This window comes from Bos grunniens, chromosome 24 (assembly GCF_055505025.1).
Source record: "Bos grunniens cultivar Pamir isolate PY7600 chromosome 24, Bosgru_T2T1.0, whole genome shotgun sequence".
NCBI classification, from domain to species: Eukaryota; Metazoa; Chordata; class Mammalia; order Artiodactyla; family Bovidae; genus Bos; species Bos grunniens.
The window spans coordinates 47,217,202-47,234,913 of NC_141188.1; the positions used below are offsets into that span (position 1 = coordinate 47,217,202).

The 17,712-nt window shown below is 40.0% G+C and overlaps 1 protein-coding gene across 4 annotated transcripts in view; it reads right to left on the reverse strand.

Annotated features, from left to right (window-relative positions):
• The window catches only part of EPG5 (ectopic P-granules 5 autophagy tethering factor), a 132,403-nt gene that overhangs the window by 55,944 nt on the left and 58,747 nt on the right, over positions 1-17,712 (reverse strand). For all 4 annotated transcript variants that reach the window (XR_015154019.1, XR_015154020.1, XM_086373348.1 and 1 more), the window contains exons 25-27: positions 7,553-7,697; positions 3,759-3,930; positions 2,294-2,456 (exon numbers count right to left, since the gene is read on the reverse strand). Coding sequence is in view for 2 of the 4 variants with exons in the window: in XM_086373348.1 (XP_086229474.1) it covers positions 2,294-2,456; positions 3,759-3,930; positions 7,553-7,697 (480 nt within the window). In the remaining 2 variants the exon portion in view is untranslated. The remainder of the gene's footprint in view (positions 1-2,293; positions 2,457-3,758; positions 3,931-7,552; positions 7,698-17,712) is intronic.

Sequence of the window (17,712 nt, forward strand, 5' to 3'; positions counted from 1 at the left end):
GTGCTTTAAGAAAACTTAGATATTTCTAATGAGGTTATGGCCACAAAACACAGCTATTTTTCAAACTCTTTAAGAATTTACAAAATCCCCTCTTTTTTCATTCTTTCTCATTTTTTTTACTTCTTTCTTCAAGTGATCTTAGCATCTACCAATTTTACTTTTGAAAATAAGCATATTTTTGTGTTGTCTGTAAAAGCAAAATCTAAACCATATTCATTTAATTCTTGTCATATATCATCTTCTTTCTGATCTCCCTTTAATCAAAATTACTTTGAAGGTATTTTAGAAAAGATGTAACTTTTTATTTCAAAATTAACAAACTAAAGGTTATAAAAGAAATTTCAATTCAAGGGTTCAGATAAATCAAGATTATGATCCTTTTTTCTGAAAAAGAAAAAAGGTCACTGGTAGGCTTAGAGCTAAAGCTCCCAGGTCTGCTGGGTGGTATTTTCCATCGCAAGACTCTCCAAATTAATAAGAAGTCACACAGTCAGACTTATCTTTGGCTGGGACAGCAAATATTTACAACTCTTCAAAGAGTAAGCTATTAGCCAGAACTGGAAAAACATTTCTTTGTACTTATCTCAACAGTCACTTACAAAAATGCATTTTAGGAGAATTCCCTTCTCTATATAGAATTAACAGCCTGATATAGATGTGTAATTTCAAAATATGGAAAAACACTGTATTTGTAAAAACACAGATTGGTAATAAAAGGTTCCTTTTTCATTACAACGAGATGCATTTTCAGCCTTTTTCCCACCAACTCAAACTCCACCCTCAGCTGGCAAACTTTTCTTCCTGTTTTATTATTTTAGCAAGTGATCCTTCTTAAAGACTTCTCTACCTCAGTCTTTCTAAAGCATTAGCAACCGAAGGAATAAACCACACTGAAGCACACACACACAGAAAGAAAAGTAACTTCGTAAAGCACCTGGCCCAAGATGTTGTCTCAATATTTAGCAATCTCACATTCCAGGTCAAGTTTCTTAATAGATGCATACAACTATGTTGGAAAAAAACAAAAATTGAAAGTAATGAAAAATATGACTATAAAACTTATTTCAAAGAAGACATTTCAGAGAAAATAGTCTCCTAGAAGAGACTGATGAAAGCTACATTAGAATTGTTAGGACTGGCACAAAAAGAAGGGAAATTTTTGAAAGACAACCAAAAGTCAGAAAAATAAGTCCCCCAATTTGTAAAAGCTAACAAAAAAGAGGAGCCATTTTTACGTGGGTGTAGTCAAGCAGCAGCCAGCGCCCCTCTCCAAGCATTTCTTTCCCAGCTCAGGGAATTCTGAATTCACTTGCAGGAACAGCAAGCTGCATTGCCTAAGGAGCATGCATTCTGCCTGGGCCTTCCTGGTTTTGCCCTACACTGGCACCGTCACTTTGGGCATGTAACTTAATTGCTCCTTGCCTGTATTTCTTCATCTGAAAAATACAGACAAAAAGAATATCCACCTTTTGGTGTTGTGGTGAGGATAAAATAAGTTATATAAAGTATTTAGATGGTACCTTGCATAAATTAAGTGCTATGACATGTTGGCTAAAGCTAACCTTCCATTTGAAGTCTTTACAATGTCACAGACCCACCTTTGGTCTGTTGACAAGCTCCGCCCAAGTGATCTGCTTTCCACGCGGCCCTCCTACCTCTGTCTTCAGTGACTCCCCACTCTCTGCAGCACACATCTTTACTCAGGAAGATCCCAGGTGATGATCCTTTCCAATGTGAGCTCCAACCTTCCCAACGTGAATTCCTATCACTACTCCCCAAGACAACTGAAACAGATGGATCGAGCCACTGACCCCTAGATAGTGACTCCATTCCCACATTCTTCTCACTGAATCCAAACTATCATCACCAAAATCTTTTAAAATCCAGCTGGAGCCCCTCTCTCTTAGAGTCATCTCAACGATTCCACTTTTCTTTTCATTTCTGTCTGTCTGTCCTGGAAGACTCATCAGCACTTATGGAAGTAAGTGATCAGCTTTGTGTGTAGCTTGGTGCTGTACTAAATCGCTTCAGTCATGTCCAACTCTTTGTGATCACACAGACTGTGGCCCGCCAGGCTCCTCTGTCCAAGAGATTCTCTAGGCAAGAATACTAGAGTGGGTTGCCATGCTCTTCTCCAGGGGACATTCCGATATGGGCAGCTTCACTCTCCCCAAAACTATTAAATGTGGGACATGGATGATGTACTAAATATTTCTTTCAGTCTTTTTCAATGATATGCCAATATTAGGAACTCAAATGAAATTCTCTGAACTATGAGGAAACTCAATCTTACTTGAACTGTTACAACTGCTGCTCCTTGGCACTTTTTACCACTACTGCCTCTGCACTCCAAATGTAGTGTGGTCTGTTCTTCTCGATTAACATACTGCTTGGGCATTGTGTCCAACAGTTCACTATCCAGCGCAACCTGCTGAGATTCCCGAAGAGCTGCAGTTCTGAAAGACATCATCAGGAGAAGTTATTTTAAAAGTCTTAGGAAAAACTTTATGATGAATGATAAAGGCTTCCAGTCACTCCCAGCCTGCATCGGTGAACAATAACACACAAGAATCTCACAGTAACAAGAGACCAAAAGTGTGTGCTAAGACTTACCCAAACCTTCTCCCTGGCAGTCACTGGTCAACAAGAAAGTTAAGAAAGGAAAGCAAAGTATAACAACTTTTTGGCAAGAAACAAAGCTCCATTTAAAATTTGTGTTATATCAACAATGTTTGTTTTTTTTTAATGAACCCTTAAGTACACAAGAACAAATGAGAATTTCATGCTAATTTAATCATCCTAAGGAGGAACCTTTTTTCTAAGTACCAGTGACTTCTTAGGGGCTTCCCTGGAAGGTCAGTGGTAAAGAATCCACCTGCCAATGCAAGAGATACAGGTTCAAGCCCTGGGTCAGGAAGATCCCCTAGAGAAAGAAATGGCAACCCACTCCAGTATTCTCCCCTGGGACATCACATGGACAGAGAGCCATGGGGTCGCAAGAGAGCCAGACACAATTCAGTGACTGGGCACACACATAGCGACTTCTTAGGCATCAGGGACTCAAACCGACGTGTGGAGACTAGATAAGCTAGTTCAACACTGTCCTAACTGTATTATCTCAGTAATCTGCAAGGAGCCTGTGCGGTGTGGTGCAAACAACACACACGACACGAATAAACCAAAAACAGGCCCAATAATAGATGGATGCCTATGAGTTTTGCAAAGACAAATTCTTTCACTTTGTAAGTAAAACACACACAATCCTCCTCACATGATCACAAGCTAGAATCAAAACAAACAGCTCATCATTCTGTAGCCACCATGAACTCAGAATATTAAATGAGTATTTCCTGCCCTTCCATCAAGTATCTATGTAATTTTTAAAAGAATTCGGACATTTAGAGAGCAAAGCAGTGACAAAAGAAAACAAATCTCATTCTGTTCCCTTTGAACATCGTCTTTCCAATATTATATGGTTTCCTCAGGAGAAGCCTAAGAAAAAATTTAGCTGGCGCTACTGACACAGGAAATGCCACAAGAAACACATACAATTTATAGAGTACATGAAAACCCACATAATTTCCATGTGAAATTAAAAGATTTTTCACAACTTGGTTAACTAAGATAACCATCTGAGCCAGTCTGGTCAAATTACCCTCGTGGTGAGAAGGCTAAGGAGGAAGCCCTTGGAGGTACTACTCATCAGGATGCACAGCAGGAAGCGCACACCCATGATCCCGGGCAGCGTGTGCTCTTACCTCGCCTGCTGTTGCAGCAGATTCAGGTCTGTGCGCACCAGCTCGGTGGCATCCTTCTGACTCAGGAGCATGGCTGAGGAGATAACTGGCACAGGAGGCCTCATCAGGTGCAGAACAAGAGGAGGCCGGGGGTCCTCATGCTTCCGCAGGTTACTTAAAACTCTTTCTTTAGCTGAAAAAAAATTGTCATTTTGCTGACTAATGGCTTCTACTAGGTCATAATGTACCACATAATTACATAGTCTGCTACCTTCATAAAGAATGCTAAAGATCTGAAGAATAGCTCTTTACATCACCAGAGACTTAAATGAATAAAATTATCTTTTGTTATTTGCAAGTTCTGAGGGATCACCCACTGGCCTAATAATATTCTACTAGGAACTGGAAACTTGGGAGCACGTGGGATGATTAAATAGAATTACTATCCTCAAAAAGTCTTGATGATAGTTACAGAGCTACAGGTCACAATCTTAAATTAGTACCCTAGACAGCTTTGCAGGACATGCTAAGGTGTTTGGACTTGACACCCGTGCAAAAGGGATCTAGTAAATGACTCTAAGCAAGGCTTAGAAAGATGGTGGCTATCATCTGGAGAGTAGAATGGGAAAATGGGGCAGGTAGCCCAGTTAAGAGTTTAATGCAACCACAAGAAATAAACGAGAAAGAGGGATGGGCATTATGGAATGAAGCTGAGTGAAAAGTACCATATTAGACCAAGGTTTGATTAGGGGGGCTGAAAACAGTAGAGTTAAATTGAATGAAGACATGCACATAACCTCCTATAGAACTTAATAATAGTCATATAGTCATTCATGGGCATCCCTTGTGGCTTAGGTGGTAAAGAACCCACCTGCAATGCAGGAGACCTGGGTTCAATCCCTGGGGTTGGGAACATTCCCTGGAGAAGGGAACAGCTGCCCACTCTAGCATTCTGGCCTGGGAAATTCCATGGACTGTCCATGGGGTCACAAACAGTCGGACACGACTGAACGACTTTCACTAAATAGTCATTCATTCATTCACTCAAAAACTGATTTATGAGTCCAAATAAGAAGTCAGGCACCACACAAGAAAAATAAAGGTAAATCAAGGTAAATCTGCATCATGCAACTTTGCACTAGATTGCACATGGTCTCATACTGATCAATCCAACTTAAATGTTTACATTTCTGTACTCAGTAGAGAGTTGAAACACAGTAGGTGTCTAATAAATTCCTATCTTCCCTACCTTTTTCTTCACTACACTATCCACATACCACATCGCTCATGAAGAATGTGAAGAAAAATGCTGCCATGTAATATAATAGAGGCCAGGAAAGGTCAAGGGAATTTCAAGTCAGTAAGTCAACAAAGTACTTAAGGGACTACTCTGAACTTCCGATTTCATTCCAGATATAGCATTCAATTTTCTATTCTTGTTAAGAAAAATTAAAGAAAATTTAATAGCCATGACTTTACTTGGCATAAGAAAACTTGTATTGTTTGTAATCCAAACAAATGGAACCTAACATTCCAAACAGGTCAAGGTCAGGACTGTCCCTTATAGCTGGGGTTTTTCCACTAGAACTACCAATCTATGCACAGAATGTAATAAGGCGGGATATTCACCACTGGCTAAGATTCCTATGTTCAAATTTCTTTCAAGCAACATTAGCTCATAATTCTAAAGGAAAATGGGAGTGGGGAGGTGGAGAGGATCTCTTCCCATCCTGATATAACTTACTATGAAAGAAAAATCAAGAATGATACTTTAAATACAAAATAAAAGAAACAAAAATTCAGACCATATTTAACTATAATCACAACTCTGGACCACAACTGACAAAGTTATGAAGCCGACAAATTTGAGAAAAAGAAGTTGGTGTCACAAGTATACAATAAACTATGACATGCTACTGAAATTTTTCCTATAATCACAATCACAAGTTCAATCATTTGATATAATCATTACCTAATCTGCTCTCACCTGAGAAAAACCTGAAACTTACTGTTTACAAATCTAGGTCTTACTTTTATTTAGAACTGCAACCTGTTCTGATTGCCAGAAATAAAATAAGGTAAATGGTGAAGAGCAGGGTCTCTGAAGCCTGCTCTTCAAAGCCCCAGCTTTGTCACTTGGGCAAGTTACATAACTACTCTAACACCTCAGGCTCCTTGCCGGCTCAATGGAGATAACCCTCACAGGGTTGTTGGGAAGACTGAGTTAATGCATACAAAGACAGTGCTTAGAACAAATTAAGGGCTTGATAAATTACTAGCTTACCTTTGGAAAAACAATCAGCCTTTTAGGGCAGGGTTAAGGCAAAGTGAAAACACAACGGATGGGAGGGCATGAACAGACACATATTCAACAGCTTCCAGATCTATAAATATAACTCTTCCTCTCATTTAACAAACTTTCAGGACTAAAAATGAGAACTGATATGGCTGGGTTGAGGACAACTTTTACACTTTGCCCTATACCTTCCTAAACTGTTTAATTTTTCCCAGTGGGCTCATATAATTTTTATCATCCAAACCAAAAAAAAAGCCTCTTATTTCAGGGAAAATGGAGGGAGAAAGATGTTGGAGAGAAAAATTTTAATCTTAGGTAAGATTGCTCTGCACCTTCATTTACAGATGAGTGAACTAAAAGCCAAGAGATGTATTTTTTTCTGATCACACAGCTGGTTAGTGGCAGAGTTGGATCAAGAAGTTATTTTTACCTTTCTCTGAATCACCTCAGTGTTCTATTACACTACATATTACAATATTTTGTTCAATAATTATATATATCCTACATTTAAAAAATATATTCAGTAATTTAAATGATTAAGTGACTCCAAATATTATTTTCTCCTTTTTTTTAATAAAGTATGTCGTCAACTTTGCAGGTTAAATGAGTTTTCGTGGCCTAGAATAGAAAACTAACAATTTATAAAACTGTTTCTCTAGAAAAATGCATTGTGAGAAACAGTTAATTTAGAAACTCTGGGAATATGATCCATCTGTATGGTTAAGAGTTTCAGATACACAGAAAAAGAGTTTATGAAAGAAAAAGACAGACTGCTCAATTTTAAAACTGTAAACCCCAAATAATTAAATTCTAGGTTGTACTTCAAATGTTCTAAGCTAACTGAAATGTCTTTTTAAAGCATCATGGAGAACACATATCACAAACTACTTAATCACTTTCCCAATATCGATTTACAGGAAATACAGGATACAAAAAAAAAAAAAAAATGTTAAATTATACCACAAAGGTATAATCAGCAAAATCTAGACTCTGGGGAAACTCCACGGACGGTAGCACGCCATGTGTCTCAGTTTGGGCCAATGAGATGTAACTGGAAAGTGTATGGGGAGCTTCTTGAAAGAGTCCTTAAAAGAGGGAGACTTCCCTGCCCGCTGAATGGAACGCAAAATGACAGCCTAAGCAGCCGTCTTGAACCACATGCGATGTCTGACGTTAGAACACTGAGACAGAAAGACAGAGGGAGCAGGGGTCCCTGAAGGCTTTCAGGTCATAAAGCTACTGCTCTGAACTGCTTGCCTCCAGACTTCTTTGACATAAACAAAACAAGCCCCTATCTTATTTGTGCCCTCACTGTTTTTGGAGTTTCTCTCATTCATAGCGTAACCTAACCCTAAGTAGTAGACAAGTTAACAATGAATTCCTAAAAAATAAATAGCAGTTCTCACTGAGGGATACACTATATGAATGTTAACACTTAATGGCTCTGATTCACACTCACTCATTCATTCACCCATTGCTTCACTCATTCAAACGGTCTGCACTCACTCATACAACTCACCCAACAAAGGATCAGTGAAGTCCAGCTGAACTGATGAACTGCAGGGTGCAGAATGGGACTCAAGCTTGGCCTGTGTCCACAGACCAACGGTTTCCTGAAACTCGTAATGGACGCGCTCCATGTTCAAATACTCCATCCACAGGTCCTAAAACAGAACCATAAGACTTTAACTTTCAGGGATGAATCATATATTCACATATAAAACTATATATTTAACTCTAAAGTGAATCCATAAGTTTCAACATGAGGTGGTCCATTCCAGGTTCTCCAAGCATTAGGATGAATCACATTTAAAATGGGCATTCTGGAGAATTCCCTGGCATGGCAGTCCAGTGGTGAGGACTTATGCTTTCACTGCCAAGGGCCTGGGTTCACTCCCCGGTCGAGGAACTAAGATGCCAGAAGCCAAGTAATGCAGTCAAATAAATAAATAAAATGGACACTCTAACAGTCTAAGGAATCTCAAAACTTTTTGATTATATACCACACTTAGAAAAAGCAATTTCAACAGCCCTGCTAAACATTTACTGTTGATAGAGGCTGACAATTAGAGAAGAATACTGAGAATTAACAATGGGTTAATTCTGCACTCAAAAGATTTCAGGACACCATGATCACTTACGTATTTTTCCTATTTCTCTGGCCCTACAATCTCAGCCTTGTTTCTCCATGTCTTAAATGTTCCTTTTCAGAATTCCATGCTGAGTTCTCTTCTTAATCCAAATACTCTATTACCATTACACCCACGTCTCCTACTGCCCCACTCCTGAACTACAGACAACTTTATATCCCGTCCCCACCAATTCCTGAATATGAGTTCTCCTTGAAGCCCCTCAGGCACTTTCTCTTCCAGTTCTGTAAAGATCATCTTTAGCTGCCCAAGCTACATATTTGGAAGTCCGTGTATACCTTATCTACCCTACAAGTATATCAATCCTAACCAGAGAATCCTATTGATTCTACTAATGAATTGTTCTATATATTTTTAATTCATCCACTTATTTAACCACTCCAGCTATTTCAACATCTCTCCAAACAAAGACTTCCTGCTGAAAACTTTCTGCCACTCCACATCACCATGCTATCCTTTCAACTTGACAAACTCCCATTTGTCCTTTAGGGCTCAGTTCAAGGTCACACTCCAGTCTCAGTCTGAATCAGGTACCATTCCTCCACCTTTGCATATGAAACAGCACCCTGCACATTTCACTCCCACAGTCTTTATCACCAGATGTAATAATTATTTAGTCCCCCATTTGACAGTAAGAATCTTGAAGGCAGAGACTGCATCACTTTTCTTTTTATATTTTTGGTATAGGTGACTGACGCCTCAAAGGTATCCAATAGATACTCATGGAAGTAAGAGAAGGAAAGAAGAAAGAAGAGAGAGGAAGGAAAGAAAGAAAACAGAAGAAAGTCAGACACCTAGTGGAGATGAAATAGTACATACAATGTGGAAACAGCTAGGTTTAAAGACACAGTCTATCAAGTCTCTCAAGTCTTAGGGGATCCTAAATCCTATCCAAGGTTGGGGGTCAAGGGCCAGTAGAGTTCAGTCCCTAGAAAAAATAAACTGGAACAGGAGAGATACATCTCTACACACACACACACACAAACATATACACGTAGAGCTACAGAAGCTCAGAAAAAAATCAGAAGTTTTGACCTAGGAAAGACAACAGACCTCTTTGTTTGAGAAAAGATTAGAACATGTGAAGACGAGAATTGAGCACATCCAAAAGGGCAGCCAAAACTGACAGCTACAAGTCAGCCTCTTCAAGGGTGAGCGCCTCGCTTTCTCCATGCTATTAACTTTCTATATGCATGAGTCTTAACAAATCCTTACACTGAACTTTTTATGGGAGTAGAGATGACTGCTTAAAAGTGTTCAGATGCTGACAATTTAAAACAAGGAAGAATATAGTCAGAAAAAGGCTGTGTTTATGAGGCTGCAGACGGTCCAAGAATGAGCTTCAGTCCTTCACATGATGCCAGAGCAGGGCCGGATATTCAAAAGGGGATATCCCAGGGACTTCCCTAGTGCTGCAGTGGCTGAACTGTATTGGAAGAATCCACCTTCCAACGCAGGGGATACAGGTTCAATGCCTACGTGGGGAAGTAGGATTCCACATGCCATGGGCCAACTAAGTCTGAGCGCCACAACTACTAAGCCCACATGCTCTGGAGCACCCATGTCACAGCTAGAGAGAAGCTCATGAGCCACAAGGAAAGATCCAGCATGACGCAAGTGAGATTCTGTGTGCCGCAACTAAGACCCAACACAGCCAAAAATGAAACAAATAAAATATAAAGGAAAGAAAGATTGATGTCAAGCTTCTGACTTCTGGGCATCTCTCTGCCATCTTTTTGGGGCACCTGTGCCATTTGGTTTTTGATTTCTGGGCATCTCTTTGCAGTTTGCTCTATTTAAAATGTGACTGCCAGCTGGTGAGGTTTTGGTTTGGCTTGGTTACTTTAGTTTGAGCATGCAGACATCTGGTACTAACTGCTGGAGCTAAAATGGACAGCATTTCCTCTAAGGTTCCACCCTGGGTGGGAGCTCCTTGGGAGATTTTAAATGACTGGTCGACCTATATCTATGATCCAATGACAAAGAAATATGGCCTAAAAACAGGTCTCTCACAGTTTGATCTTCATTACCACAGGATGAGAAAATGGAGTAGGGTTCCCACATGTCCAGGACTTTCTCCTATAATCCAAAAGCCTGGACTGATCAAAATAAGACCCCATCTCCTCAGAGGGACAATCCCTGATGACACATTTTATCAGCCAATGTGTGACCCCATAGACGGCAGCCCACCAGGCTCCCCCGTCCCTGGGATTCTCCAGGCAAGAACACTGGAGTGGGTTGCCATTTCCTTCTCTAACGCATGAAAGTGAAGTCACTCAGTCGTGTCAGACACCTAGCGACCCCATGGACTGCAGCCTATCAGGGCAAATTTGACCACTACCTGGTCTAAATTTTAGGTATGACCACAGACAAAGAAAAGTGACTTTTTGACTGTGTGCCCACAATATCCTTTAGACTTTGGACACAACTGGTTAAAATTTGTTTTCAAATTGCAAAATTTGCTATTTCTGCATGTGCAATTAGAGAAAGCTAGTTTGTTAAAGTACTTTCCCCCCACCCCCAGAATTCTGACCCTGAAGGAGTAAGTCCTACTAGGAGAACATGAGTTTCTTTCTCTTCCCTGTGCCTTGAGACCATGGCTCTCAGGAACACTTACCTAGACCACCTCTAATTCCTGAAACTGAATTTAAAAAAAAAAAAAAAGAATCCTTTTAAATTTTTTCTTACTCCAACTGTCATTTATAAACTAGTGAGTTTTCTATTGTGATACCTGATTCATGACTAAGTTTAGAAAACAAAGCTATGAGATCTCTCATTGTGTCTGTGTGAATATATGTATGTCTCAGATGTGTTTTTGTCTTTGGATATTGTTGCTGAGGTTAATTTGTAAATTAACTGGATATTTAATTGGCTTAAAGAAAAGCAGATACTTAAAAATCAAACAATTCTAAGCACAAGAGAAATTTAAATGGATTTCAGATTCATGTAAACTGGGAAATATTAAATTAATATTAAATTAAGTTAGTATTAATTAAATCAGTATTAAATTAGTACTTGGTATTGTTTGTTGATACATATGTGTCACTATTTACAGTGACCAACTGAGACCTCCTTGGTAAATAGCAGGGCTCACATAGGATAATACCAGGAAGCCCTTCCCTATTACCTCAGGCCCTGCCTGCAGCAGAATGTTGGTTGGGATTTTCCCTTTTGGACTAGCCTTGTTACGGATGATCAGAACTCTGCTCCATCCTGCAGCCTCCTCAACCCCAGGGTGTTTTTACAAAACTGGGAGAGCTCCAACTGTGGCCCCAGGAAAAGGAATTGGTATTTCTCTCCCCTGTGCTCTGGCCTCAGGAGAGAAAAAAAATAAGTAGGGAATGGGGGAAAAAAACCTTTTAAAATCATGCAGAAAAACTGAGATTTATGTAAAAGCTAACCTGTAAATGAACTATATTTAACTTACTTGAAAGTAAGTGCTTACAAATTAAATCTAAATACACAGAAAACTGGCCAAGATAAATTTTAGAACCCATGATCCAAGAAATACTCAGTACTGAATTGAGTGAGTGAAGTTGCTCAGTCGTGTCCGACTCTGCGATCCCGTGGACTGTAGCCTACCAGGCTCTCCATCCAAGGGACTCTCCAGGCAAGAATACTGGAGTGGGTTGCCATTTCCTTCTCCAGGGGATCTTTCCCACCCAGGGATCGAACTCCGGTCTCCCGCACTGTAGGCAGACGCTTTACCCTCTGAGCCACCATTAGTATCTGCTATTGGAGGTGGCTCAAGCTTGCTGGTTTGATTAATATGATTAATATAGACATTTAGAGCTATAGACATTAGCTTTGTTTGTAGTAATGCTTCCTAAGGCCCACTTGACTTCACACTTCAGGATGTCTGGCTCTAGGTGAGTGATCACCCCCTCATGGTTATCCGGGACATTAAGACCTTTTTTGTATAGTTCTCCTGTGTATCCTTGCCACCTCTTAATATCTTCTGCTTCTGTTAGGTCCATACCATTTCTGTCCTTTATTGTGCCCATCTTTGCAAGAAATGTTTCCTTGGTATCTCTAATTTTCTTGAAAGATCTCTATAGTCTTTCCCATTCTATTGTTTTCCTCTATTTCTTTGCATTGATCACTGAGGAAGGCTTTCTTATCGCTCCTTGCTCTTCTCTGGAACTCTGCATTCAGATGAGTATATCTTTTCTTTTCTCCTTTGCCTTTACTTTCTCTTCTTTTCTCATTTTGCCTCTTTGCATGTCTTTTTCTTGGGGATGGTCTTGATCACTGCCTCCTGAACAATGTTGCAAACCTCCATCCACAGTTCATCAGGCACTCTATCAGCTCTAATCCCTAGAATCTGTTTGTCACTTCCACTGTATAATCATAAGGAATTTGATTTAGGTCATACCCAAATGGTCTAGAGGTTTTCTCTACTTTCTTCAATTTAACTCTGAATTTGGCAATAAGGTCATGATCTGAGCCACAGTCAACTCCAGGTCTTGTTTTTGCTGACTGTGTAGAGCTTCTCCATCTTTGGATGCAAAGAATGTAATCAAACAGATTTCGGTGTTGACCATCTGGTGATGTCCATGTGTAGAGTTGTCTCTTGTGTTGTTGGCAGAGGGTGTTTGCTATGACCAGTGCATTCTCTTAGCAAAACTTTGTTAGCCTTTGTTAGGTTATGTTGTAGGGAAGAGCCAATTCTGACTTCAAGATGTATCTTTTTCTTTGACTTTAACCTTTGTTTTTATAACCACACATAATGACCTGCCTCAGAGAACCCTGCCCCTCTACCTGAGGAGATTAACACACACACACACATATGACTGGCCATTCCAGGAGATATGTGCAAGATAATGGTCTTCACGTCCTCAACTCCTCTCCCACTCTGTCCTATAAAAGAACCAGGCACCCGGACCCTGACAAGATGGTTATTTTGAGACATTAGTCTGCTATCTTCTTCATCTGCTGGCTTTCTGAATAAAGTTGTATTTCTTGCCTCAACATGTCTCTCAGATTCACTGGCCTGTCGTGTGGCAAGCAGAATGAGCTTGGACTCAGTAACAGTTATACTTTTTATGATTTCTATCTGAAAAATTACTAATTTGAATCAGTTTTCCAGCTGTAAGGAGAAATTTCCCTTCAAACTAAATATGACTTACAGCAATTTGGTAAATTATACCTTTATAAGCAGAACTGAAATATTTATCTTTTCTCTGTATCTGCTCTCTCCAGAGACTGGAGACTCTTCGGTTCCCAGCAGCTTTATCAGATAAATTAGGAAGGCTACTGCACTAACAGGTACAGAAATTTCAAGGTATTTTGGGGATCTTGAAAAGGGAGGAATTCACCTAGATCTGGCTGGCAAAATCTGTGGTAAATCCTTGGCATGACTTTCTTAGCCCTGAGATACCTTTTAAGAGGTCAGTCTGAGACTCCTTATAAAAATTTTAACAAGACAAAATGTCTACATGATCAGTTATATAAATCACCAGATCAAGTTTTTGAGACCAGACATATTTTGCAAATTAATTAGTCTTAATTTAATTATATTTGGTAGAAATGAGGGTAATTTTGGAAAGAAAAAGATGCTTCAATGAATGGTAAATTGCAGTTTGTTAACAGAGGTATGTAAGACTCACCTCCCAGACAGTTTCTTGCTATTATGTTATATTAATGTAAAGTTTAATTGAATTATTAAAGGATACTCTAAGTTTGTATCTGAAGCTTACCTCAGTAATCTATCTCTGGATGAACATCAGATGTCCCACAACCTACAATCAGGGGATTATGCATACTGAAAAATACATAATTTAAAGGATAATTTCCAACTTGTATGGAAGGACCCTTACTAACCACTCTTAACTAGCTCATGCACAGTGAATCTGAAGGGAACTGACTCCTGGATTAATTTCCACTCACAAAAGGCCCCTGCAATGCACTGGCCTAAAGAGAGGACAGCTGACCTCAAAATCACCCTTAAAATATTGCTCAGAGGAGAAACTACACTCACACCAGGGTGAGAAGAAGACAACATCAGAAGTAGACAGCTTTCCTAAGATCTCCAATCTGACTTGTACAATCATTTGTAATGTTTTCCTGACTTCTTGGACTTTTGCATGTGAATCAAATGTTTTTCTATCATAGCCATGATAGGCATGATGCTATGCTAGTTTCTAAAATCAATTCAATTGTTGGGTTTGTGGCCAATGACCTGTGTCTAGTACTCTCAGGCTACCTAGATGGATTCTCTACTCCAAGGCTCTAACTGGTTGACTCTTTTGAAATTTATTAAAAAGAAAAAAAAAAAAAGATTATAGTCATGTACAGGCCACTACTGTTATTACCAGACTGGATCCTCTCACCTGGCCTATTAGTAACACCTCCTCTGACCTGGCCATAAACCCAGGGTCAGAGAATTTTCATTACTCAAGCTCAACAGAACAGGCAGAATTTCAGCCAAGGAATTAAACCTCTCACAGTTAAGGGATGGATTTAGTTAACACCAAACTATGGTGGTTTAAATTTAAAGGCTCCTCTATGTTGGAAACAATCAAGTCATGTTAAGGATAATCAGCCTAGCAACAGAGGAAACTGGGCTGGGTGTCTTACGGACAATGCCAACATAAAATTTCCCTTAAAGAAAAGGACTGGTACAGAATAGACTAAGTCAAATAACCTAGGATATATGGGGCTACATCTAATTGAAGTTCTTGACTTAAAATTCTTGCTTATGACCTTATTAATTTAGCTACATTGTTTATATATAGATGTATATAGACCGTTTTACAAAATTGTTTCTTATACTACCAAATATGACTTAGCCTCTGATAAAATGATGCATAATTCCATATGGGCTTCCCAGGTGGCTCTCATAGTAAAGAACCCATCTGCTAATTCAGGAGACATAAGAGAAACAGGTTTGATCCCTGGGTTGAGAAGATCCCCTGGAAGAGGGCATGACAACCCACTTCAATATTCTTGCCTGGAGAATCCCATGGACAGAGGAACCTGGTGGGTTACAGTCCACAGGGTTGCAAAGAATCAGATATGACTGAGGCGATATAGCACACACATATATGAGATCAATGATTGTAATAGTTGAACTCTAGATATGGGAAAAAGCAATAAAAGGGGATATTTTCCTGGATCATGGGGGTTAGTGGTCTAGAGACTTCTTGGATACTGTTTTATGGCCTAGTCCAGCACACTGAGTGGCCAAATCTCCACCAGACTTGGGAATATCATTCCCAGCACCATGGGGCAAAATGGTCATGAAATGCCCTCACAACATGGTCAAATTTATGACTTGAAGGGGTTCTGCCAATTGAAAACTGCCATCTGCCTCTTCAAGGATTAAGTCAATGCCATGGCAGCCACTGACCTTTAACACCCCCTGAAAGGAATTCAGAGTGGAGATCAGAAATGAGGTACTCTGTGCTCTGAGAAGAACTGGCAGAATAGGCCTTTAGATACTTAGATGTCTTCAGAAGAGTTTATGAAACCAAATTCTTGCATTTTCCCATATCCAGAAAAGCAGTAAATTCATTAACAGTGATAGCTACTTTAACACTGAGGAGGGAAATGCATTTGAAAGTTAAAATGGAGTAAATATGGCAAAACTAGCTGACCACTGTGGATGTGATTTCAGAGGCATTTATCCCTGTATTGTTGCAAACTTGAAATTTCTGAGCTATGTCAGATTCTACCAGGATCTAATAATTCCCCCCCCCCCAACCCTTCCACAAGATTTTGGCTAAGATTTGAGAGGGTCACATCTGGATCAAGGTTGAATAGAGGCCTTTCCAACCACAGTGTTTGAAAAAGCAACATCAGAGATGAAAAAACCTTACGGACATTATTAAGAAATCTTTTGCCAAGCTATGCTGGAAAACTCATCTAAAACGAGACAGGATCTTGCAAATTGCTCTCTGTATACTGGTGATCCCTAGAACCAGGATAGGATGGAGCCATTATGAAATTACATACAGGAGACCACTCTTAGCTCCTAAGAATAAAAAGAGAAATGTTTCTAACACAGCAGGTAAAATTAAACAGTATGTTCAACAGACTGGACAACTGTTAACGACTATGCGTACATTTGTGTTCCACAGGTCTCCCCTTGCCTGGAAACTCCCTTACATCCCTTCAAAGCAGGAGACCTGGTGCTGCTGAAAGTGTGAAAAAGAGCAATGCCATGGTAGGGATTCTATGCTCCTCTGGATCAAGGAGTATCACAGAAAATGGAGAATTGATGCCAAGCAGAGCCCTGTGGGTCTCCCGGGCATGGACGCCTTTTTGTCCCCCATTTCTTAAAAGAATCCAGTCACCATGACCTTCTTGAGTTCCAAAGGACAGAACAGTTATTAATCAGAGGAGGAGCAGCCAGAAAGCCACCTGGAATAAGATTAAAGGGACCAGGGAAGCTGATCAAGATTAGGAAACTGGACTACCTAAGACCTTTGTTGTTCAGTCACTAAGTCATGTCTCACTTTTTGCAATCCCATGGACTGCAGGACTCCAGGCTTCCTTGTCCTTCACTATCTTCCAAAGTTTGCTCAAATTCATGTTTATTGAGTTGGTGATGCCATCCAACCATCTCATTCTCTGTCTCTCCCTTCTCCTCCTGCCCTCAATCTTTCCCAATGAGCCGGCTCTTCACATCAGGTGGCCACAGTATTGGAGCTTCAGCTTCAGCATCAGTCCTTCCAATAAATATTCAGGGTTGATTTCCTTTAGGATTGACTGATTTCATATCCTTGCTGTCCAAGGGACTCTCAAGTCTTGTCTAGCACCACAATTCAAAAACATCACTTCTTTGGCATACATGACTACTGGAAAAACCAGAGCTTTGTCTATACGGACTTCTGTCAGCAAAGTGGCATCTCTGCTTTTTAATACGCTGTCTAGGTTTAATACGCTGTCTAGGTTTGTCCAGCATTCTTGCCTGGAGAATCCCAGGGACGGGGGAGCCCGGTGGGCTGCCGTCTCCGGGGTCACACAGTGTCGGACATGACTGAAGTGACTTAGCAGCAGCAGCAGCAGGTTTGTTACAGCTTTTCTTCGAAGGAGCAAGCATCTTTTAATTTCATGGCTGCAGTCACCGTCCACAGTGATTTTGGAGTCCAGGAAAATAAAATCTGTCACTGTTTCTACTTTTTCCCCATCTATTTGCCATGAAGCGATGGGACTGGATGCCATGATCTTAGTTTTTTGAATCTTGAGTTTTAAGACAGCTTTTTTACTCTCCTCTTTCACCCTTATCAGGGGACTCTTTAGTATCTAAGGTTTAATATCTGAAGTTGTTGATATTTCTCCCAGGAATCTTGACTCCAGCTTGTGATTCACCCAGCCCAGCATTTCACATGATGTACTCTGTATATAAGTTAAATTAGCAGGGTGACAATATACAGCCTTGATGTACTCCTTTCCCAATTTTGAACCAGTCCATTGTTCCATGTCTGCTTCTAACTGTTGCTTCTTGACCTGCATACAAGTTTCTCTTTCCATCTCTTTAAGAATTTTCCACAGTTTGCTGTAATCCACACAAAGGCTTTAGCAT